This window comes from Abramis brama, assembly GCF_963993115.1.
Source record: "Abramis brama genome assembly, chromosome: 6".
Lineage (NCBI taxonomy): Eukaryota > Metazoa > Chordata > Actinopteri > Cypriniformes > Leuciscidae > Abramis > Abramis brama.
Genome location: NC_139968.1, coordinates 44,697,478 through 44,705,861, shown reverse-complemented (window position 1 = coordinate 44,705,861; position 8,384 = coordinate 44,697,478). Strand labels below are relative to the sequence as shown.

At 36.7% G+C, this 8,384-nt stretch overlaps 1 protein-coding gene across 2 annotated transcripts; it reads left to right on the top strand.

Annotated features, from left to right (window-relative positions):
* The first annotated feature begins 266 nt into the window (after positions 1 to 266).
* On the top strand, positions 267 to 8,303 carry LOC311085299 (uncharacterized protein). Of its 2 annotated transcripts, none has more exons than XM_084117744.1 (4): positions 267 to 430; positions 757 to 796; positions 2,313 to 2,573; positions 6,380 to 8,303. In XM_084117744.1, the coding sequence occupies exons 3-4, from the start codon at positions 2,525 to 2,527 to the stop codon at positions 7,495 to 7,497; spliced, it is 1,167 nt and encodes a 388-aa protein (XP_083973870.1). In that variant the 5' UTR covers positions 267 to 430; positions 757 to 796; positions 2,313 to 2,524; the 3' UTR covers positions 7,498 to 8,303. The 2 variants fall into 2 exon arrangements, with proteins under 2 accessions (XP_083973870.1, XP_083973871.1); XM_084117745.1 differs by having other exon boundaries at positions 285 to 430; positions 2,270 to 2,573; positions 6,380 to 8,251.
* Positions 8,304 to 8,384: the final 81 nt, after the last annotated feature.

Below are 8,384 nucleotides of genomic sequence, written 5' to 3'. Positions count from 1 at the left end.
CATCAAACTCTTTAGTAGTTACAGGGATCTTATAATGATTAAGGAATTCAAAGTAAAGAGATGTTCATTATTCTTAAATAACTGTCTTACTAGAATTATAGCCTACTGTTATTTTACCAGTTTCTGTAAAATAAAGATTTATTTTTAAGCAATATATATTTTTTGTTGCAAATCACAGAGTTGTGTGGAGAAAAGTTATGTTTAAAAAATAGTTTTTGATAACCTTATCATTTATTTCGTCTCGCGGTGATGACGTCACCACTCTCGCCGTCGCGCCTCTCTATATGCTCCTGAGTCTTTTGAGGTAAACAGTTCACACGTTAAATCACGTAACTAACTACTATACAGTTTACACGGTTTATTCAACATTTCACGGGGTCTATTCAGAAAGGTTTTCATCATGTGTCTGTTTCTTTTCCCATACAAAACGGTAAGATGTTAGCGAAGTACTTTGTTGTTATGAAGTTATTAGGGAATCGGATTTATATGGACAAAGTACAAGGGTTGATAATGTCATCAGCGGCTGTCTTTATATTTACATTTATATTACTGTTGTTATATTTTACTGTAGGCTATCATGTATTCTCTATATTCTTGTTGAATGAGTATTGATAGTCTATGGCTCATCACTATTATCAGAGCAGCTGAAAATCCTCTTTATTTCATGTCAATAGATCCTGTTTTCTCCTCATTCATTATGCTGATGTCTTCAGATCTGTAAATTCACACATTAAGCTCATTTTATATTGTCAACAGATTTGAGCAAACGACACGATCAGATATCTGCAAGATATAGGTAAGTTTCATAACAGCATTTATTAGAGGTCGACCTATAGTGGAGTTTTAAATAGTTTCCAAAATGGATACTGAATGAAAACAAACATGACGCATAAAATAGTGCTAAACTTTATTACAAAAATCGTCAAACAGTATAGTGAACCATGAACATGTACTGTACTTTGTGCATATAAAAATATAAATATATTAATTATACCTTGATCCTTCATGTTGCATAGGCCATTCATTAATGTTAATTGATAAATGTAATGTAGTAGTAAATGTTGAAATTAACAAATGATTAAATCCAAACAGTCATGTTTAAAGATTGCCATCTTTATATGTCTACACAAAGGCCATAACAATGAAATTAGACACATGTATACTCCCACACTTTATTTGTTTCTATTTTCGAACACTTGATGATAGGGGTATAACAATACACTTGTGTCACGATTCGATACAAAACGTGATACAGAACTCACAATACTTATTTTAAGCCAAAGTAAAGAGTTTTTTAATTACTTTTTATTAATATTTTATTAATATTATTGCTATTTTATATTATTATCAGGATACACATATCCCCCCACATTTTTTTTAAATTTGTTTTTGGAAGTGAAACAAAAATCTTACAGGTTTGAAAAGACATGAGGGTGAGTACATGACAGGATTTACATTTTTAGTTGAAATATACCTTAAGCTGAGCCTTGAATAAAACTAGGCTAATTATATTTTACGAATCATCTCGTTTACATCAACATATTATTGTCACATTGTGATATCTCAGTATAACGATAATCCCCGTACTTGATGATTATCTAATCAATATTAACAATCATAACAAACACTGCTGTTCTCCACGTATAGAGCGCAAATCTGATTTACATTTTGGTGGGTTTGTGGCTGGTTATTGTATGATGATTGAAATTGCGAAATGAACTTAAAGAGGTGGTTGATTATGATTTGACTTTTCTAACTTTAGTTAGTGTGTAATGTTGCTGTTTGAGCATAAACAACATCTGCAAAGTTACAACGCTCAAAGTTCAAAGCAAAGGGAGATATTTTCTTTTAAAGAAATCGCTTTTTAAGGACTACAACAAGGGGCTGGTAGAGACTACAATGAGCTACGTCACGGGTTAGTGACATCACCAACCCTAAAATTTGCATAAGTAGGGTCTCTGAAGTGACGTAAGCCGCGCTTGTTGTTGTGACTTTTATTTTGACGGCGTTGAGAACGACTGAACTCACAGCGCTCACATTCCTAGACCTGTCGTAGACTAATGAAGTCGCAAACGGAGACCGACTCTGAAGTAGGAGTAAATTAGTTCCTCCAAAACGAGTTCCTAGAACTAAAATCTTTCCTAGTTCCTGCGGTGCGAACATGCCAAAATCCGTATCTCAAATCCGCAAAAAGTTTTAGGAACTATGAAAAGATTCCTCTGGTGCAAAAGCCCCTAATCTTGCCTTTTGTGCTCTTTCTTTTTTGCAGACGAACATAAACTCAGTAATAGTTTTCTTATTGATTTTGTCAGATCTGCTCCTCCTCCGTCAGTGAAGCCCCTCCTCCTTCAGTGATGCTCCTCCTCCATCAGTAAAGCCCCTCCTCCTTCAGTGAAGCTCCTCCCACTGCAATTCACCAATAAATGCTGGAATATTCCCATCAGCTACAAGTGAAGACGAGCATCAAACCATCAGGAAGAGCTGAAATCTGCAAAGACAGAGTTTATTGAAGGACAGTGAGAACATGAGAGATCCAGAACACTGCAGAATGAAACACACTGAAGAACAAAGAGGTTGGTGTTTATTCCTGATTCTTCATTAGTGAGGATGAGGAACAATACGGATCGAAAGTAGTTCATTCGAGTTTTAGTGTTTGTAGTAGGAAAAAACATAGTTAAACCAATAAATAATGTAGAAGACACTTTCTATGCGCAGGGTAGAAAATAGATACAAATACAAAACATTCTCTAGTTGACAATATTAGAAGACCAAAATAATTATTATCTGATCCTTTTTATTTTACATTTATGTTATATCTTGTTCATTATTTTTGTAACTCCCTCAAAATGTCACAAAAAATCACAATCTCACAACAAACAATCACGATCCACGATCTGAATTGCAATCTTCACAATTTTAAGATGTACTTTCGAGAACTGGAACTGTGGATCTATTTGCACAATTTAAAACGCAGTATTGCATTAAACAATCAAACAATTAAACAATCAGTAGACTGCATTTTACGACGGTCACGTTACATGATTTGAGTGATTTGGACGTTAAAGTCCACGTGAACCGGAAGTTGCAAACGACTTTTCTCCAGTGTTGTGGCGTATTTCCCAGTGAAAAAGGAATATTGAACAGAGGGCAGGGTTTTACTCTAGCGCTCCTCCTCTCCATCTCTCGCTCATTACAGACTAACGGTTTGAGGGGAGTGGTTAAGCGTTTCCCAACCCAAGCCGTCAAACCTACATCATCAGAGAAGGAATGCCATTCCAGACCGGAATTAACTTTTTAGACTTTGATTAAAGATTATGACGGCAAACAATTTTTTTCTGTGTATTAACTTGCACAGATTAATTTTTCACCACAAGACTAGTAATATGCGCTAACAAAGTAAATAGATTTCAGTTGGACTTTAAGTTTAGGCTTTTAAGGAGGGGTGAAAGCACAGTAATGTCATGCAGCACAATGATCATTTTATCTTCATTATCACATTCACAACTGTCCACCACACATATGGAAGTAACATGATAGAGATACATGATATAATTTGGCCAGTCAGCACAGCCATCTGCAGTATTTTAACAGTATTACGAGGACATAAAAGATCACAATCTGTCGGCGCCAATGGCCTCGTGGTCAGTGCGCTGACATGTAGCGCCTTTGCGCTCGGGCGGCCCGAGTTCGAGTCCCGGCTCGTGGACCTTTCCCGATCCCATCCCCCGTCTCTCTCCCACCTCGTTTCCTGTCATCTCTCTACTGTCCTGTCACAATCAAAAAAAAAGGAAAATCACCAAAAAAACAATAAAAAACAATAAAAAAAAGATCACAATCTTACTAATTGCTTGAAAAGTCATCAAGATCGGATTGGACGTCATCAAGATCGATCACAATATAAAGTCGTCAGATTACCCACCGCTACCCTGTCAACAGAATGTGGGACATACCTAAATACACTTTACAACCCTGACACTGATTTTGCTTTGCTTTTTATTTTATTTTTTACAATAAACGTTAAACATACTAAAATGAAACAAAATTCTGAATGGATAACAGGGGGGCACATTTAACATGAATTAATAAGCAAATCTTGTTTTATAGTATTTGATAAATTTGTATTTCACTATATAGTTATTTCTCTTCTAACTTTGGTAACAGGGTTTATGAATGCAGTCAACACTACTTGGATTGAGATTATTTTCCCATCATACTCTAGAAAGGAAAATGTTATAATTTTAAAAAAGAATGAAAGGAAAGTGTTGTGAAAAATGTTGGTTTTTAGTTAAATAAATTAAATATCCATCTGAGAGACTGTCAGAACTGTAGCAATAATAGTTCTCACCAAAGAAACATGGGATTTGTGCCGATAATGTTTTCTAAAAGTAATAACTGGAAGGTCAGTGTAACTTGTTCATGAAAATTCAAGAAAATTATCATAATTTCTTGTCTACTTTCACTTATGATTTTTTAGGGGCGTAGCGCGTGTTTTTTTACGGCGGTGGTAATGGACCAACCACCGGTGGAAGAGCTTAAATAATATAATAAAGTTAAATATTTAAAAAAACATTTGTTTTATATTTGCAATGACGCGTGATATAGCCTACCGCTCTGCGCTTTGAGAGGGATCAGGGATGTGGGACACGAGCAGAAAGACCATCTCTTTTCTAATATATTCAGGTTTTCTACTTGTTGTAAAAGGTCTGAAGAGCGAATTTTATGTTCCACAAGGGCAAGACATTTTAGCTATGTTTGATTTTGCGCTGCCAGAGAAAGCCAAACTAAAAATCACCCACGCATGTGAAACGCGCTTTACAAATAAACTTAACGCGCCTTACCAAGTATAATAACAAGCACAAACTGTGCTAAAAAGAATGTGACGTGCAAGTAAAAAGGTAGGCTATCTGTCCTACAGCGTTTTTCTACTTTACCGCAGTAAAGAACGGGAATATAATAGGCCTACTTAAAAGCAAAGAAACGTTTATAATCCCCTGCGAAAATGGGTGAGACGTGAGTGAAAATTTGGGAAAAGAAACGAGAGAGTCCATGTCCAATGGAACGACTAATGGAATATTGTTAAATTCGTTGATAATCGGGTGACCAGATCGCAAAACAGGAAAGTCGACAAAGCTTTAATTATGGGCTCACGCACAACTCATTCATCATGAATCCAAACGTTTCCAATGGCTGCGATGTAACATTTAATTGCTAACCTATTATTTCTTGTGTAAACAAAGTTTTCTGCGTCACTCCTGTCATAATATTCATGTAAAAGAGCATTTACATAAAAAAAGAAAAGTGTCTTGGCGGACCACCGCCGGTGCTACTCAGCCAAGTTTACCGGCACAGCCGTACGTACCGCTGAAACCCAACTGTAATTGTTAAAATTTCTAACGATCAGCATTCTCACATAAAACTGATCGGTCAGACCAAACCGTAAGTCATAGAGACTTGAAACTTTGAGGGCTGGTAGTACTCACACCATCTATAAAGTCACCAATTCTCGCCCCAATCGGCCTGACGGGGGCGCTACAGCGGTCAAAACTCCTAAACCGTCAGGCGTAGGCTCAAGTGTCTAATATCATTGCCTCGGATACAATCTAAATTCTCGGGTATTTGGAATTTTTTGGAAAACCTACTTTTGCAAACTAGTCCTAGGTTTTTGGCCCAATCGGAACCAAACCAGTGCAGCAAGATTCTCTGATTGTCAACAATTATCAAAAAAAGATTTACGGTCTCAAAGGGCTGCCAAAACGTTCAAAGTGGCTATAACTCGCTAAAATGGCTATAACTCATGAACGGAATGAGATATTTTCACCAAATTCTGCACGCTTGTCTAAGGTCTCATTCTGTAGTTGTGTGAAAAAGTACGCAGTCTGATTGATAAAAAAAAAAAAAAACTAAGTCTGATTTATTTGAAAATTGGCATGCGTTGTCTTCGTTTAAGGTGCCAAGACGGCCTTTGAGGACATTCGCGTATCTAGAAAAACACGGCCGGTGGTGGCCAATGAAGATGAAGCACACGCCCACAACATACATACCGCATGGTTGAACTCCACATTCTGACCGACTTTGTCAATCGAATCGTTTGTTAAATATTGGAGAGTATCTCAAAAAGCAACTTTCTCAAACTAGCTCTAGATTTTTGGCTCAACCTCGATAAAGCCACTGCGGCACAATTCTCAGGACTCTCTTGGTCAATAATTATCAAAGAAAAATTAACTTTGGCCTTTGGATAGCTATAGCTGGGCCATTTAGAAAATAGGCATGGACAAGTCCACCCAAAAGCCTATCATTTGGAAACAACTCAAAACTTCCCGAAAATAGTTAAGAACATGTGACATGACTTTAAAATGTAACTTTTTTGCTTTCATTTCAGTCGTGATGCTGAAGAATGAGGAGAGTGAAGAGGAGAAACATCATGTCAAAACAGAAGAAAAAACTTGCCCGCAGACTGAGAGTATTTCTTTACTGAAAAGAGAAAAGAAATGTTTCACCTGCCGTCAGTGTGGAAAGAGTTTCACATTCAAAAAGAGTCTGAAGGTTCACATGAGGATCCACACTGGAGAGAAACCGTTCACATGTGATCAGTGTGGGAAGAGTTTTACACAACAAGTGCACCTTAAGGAACACATGAAGATCCACACTGGAGAGAAACCGTATGAATGTGATCAATGTGGCAGAATATTTTCGAGGGCTACAGGCCTGTCGAGCCACATGTTAGTTCATTCTCAGGAGAAACCACATTCATGTTCTTTGTGTGGAAAGAGTTTTAAATACAAACCAAGTCTCGAGGTTCACATGAGGATCCACACTGGAGAGAAACCATTCACATGTGATCAGTGCGGAAAGAGTTTCAGACACCAAAAGAGTCTCAAAATTCACATGAGGATCCACACTGGTGAGAAACCGTTCACATGTGATCAGTGTGGAAAGAGTTTCACACACCAAAAGAATTTCAAGGTTCACATGAGGATCCACACTGGAGAGAAACCGTTCACATGTGATCAGTGTGGGAAGAGTTTTGTAGAAAAGGGAACCCTTAAGACACACATGATCATCCACACTGGAAAGAAACTGCATAAATGTGATCAATGTGGCAAAACATTTCTGAGGGCTTCAGCCCTGAAGAGACACCTGACAGTTCATTCACAGGAGAAACCACATTCATGTTCTTTGTGTGGAAAGAGTTTTTATGATCTGCAAAATTTTAAGGTTCATCAGAAAATACACACTGGTGAAAAAGTACATGTGTGCTTTGAATGTGGGAAGTGTTTTATTACCACGGCAGATTTGAAACGGCACCAGAGAATTCACACTGGAGAGAAACCTTACAAGTGTTCACACTGCGACAAGAGATTCAATCAGTCGGGACATCTGAAACAACACGAGAGGATCCACACTGGAGAGAAACCGTATCACTGCACTGCATGTGGGAAGAGCTTCAGTCAAGCATTTTCTCTACACAGTCACACAAAAAACAATCACAGCAAGTAGATCATCTTCAGATCCAGCACTTTCAGGTGTGAAGCTTCATCCTCACCAAATATGACAATAGTACTGTCGAGCAATAAAATCTCTTCAATATGAGGGTACGTTTACACGACAAAGATATACTAAAAATGGAAACATGTATATTTACAGTCCATGGTTTTCACAAATTCACGTTTTTGTAGTTTACAATAAGATATGCCCTAACTGTATTGTTTTCAAGAACTTGAACTTTGAAAAATGAACTTTGAACTTTGAACTTGAACTTTGACCCAAAATCTGCCCTAACCAGCCACAATAACCAACAGGACGAAGAAACATCATCCAAATTTGTCACAGTGAATGAAGTTCATTTTCAAGACCAGACATTTTTAACTGTGAGACTCAGATCACCTCAAAGATGGACAGTATCTAAAAGTTGTATTCTTATATATCTATTTGCTTCATGATATAAATTATATCATTATGCTTTATTATGCATTTCATTTCATGTTCAGTTTTCTTGTACTTTCACTTGTAGTTTTACACTTTAATATAAAAAAGTAGGGTTTGGGAACTAATTATTCATCCACTTGAAGTTTATTTAAAAAACACAGATGTAAGATTTAATATCATGTAGCTTTGCAACTGACCTTCACTTTTATTCTCTTGAGATGCTTTACTATCTTTTTAGTCAATAAAGAGAGAAATTAATTAATTCGTTTTCATTTTTTTATTTGCTTGAAGCAGCCAATAAATAATTGTATCAAAAACATTGATTCGCCCTTTTTATTGTCTGTTCTTACATCAAGAATAAATCATCTCATAATTGTACTTCTAAAAGCCATGGAATATTATCATTGTGTTGGAGCTTTCCATGTTTTAATTTCTTGAAAAATACCACATATGACAGA

Bases quoted from the DNA above. Each gene is read 5' to 3' on its own strand.
- LOC311085299 (XM_084117744.1), top strand. From the start codon at position 2,525: ATGAGAGATCCAGAACACTGCAGAATGAAACACACTGAAGAACAAAGA. The intron at 2,574-6,379 runs GTTGGTGTTTAT...CTTTCATTTCAG, and splicing joins ACACACTGAAGAACAAAGAG to TCGTGATGCTGAAGAATGAG.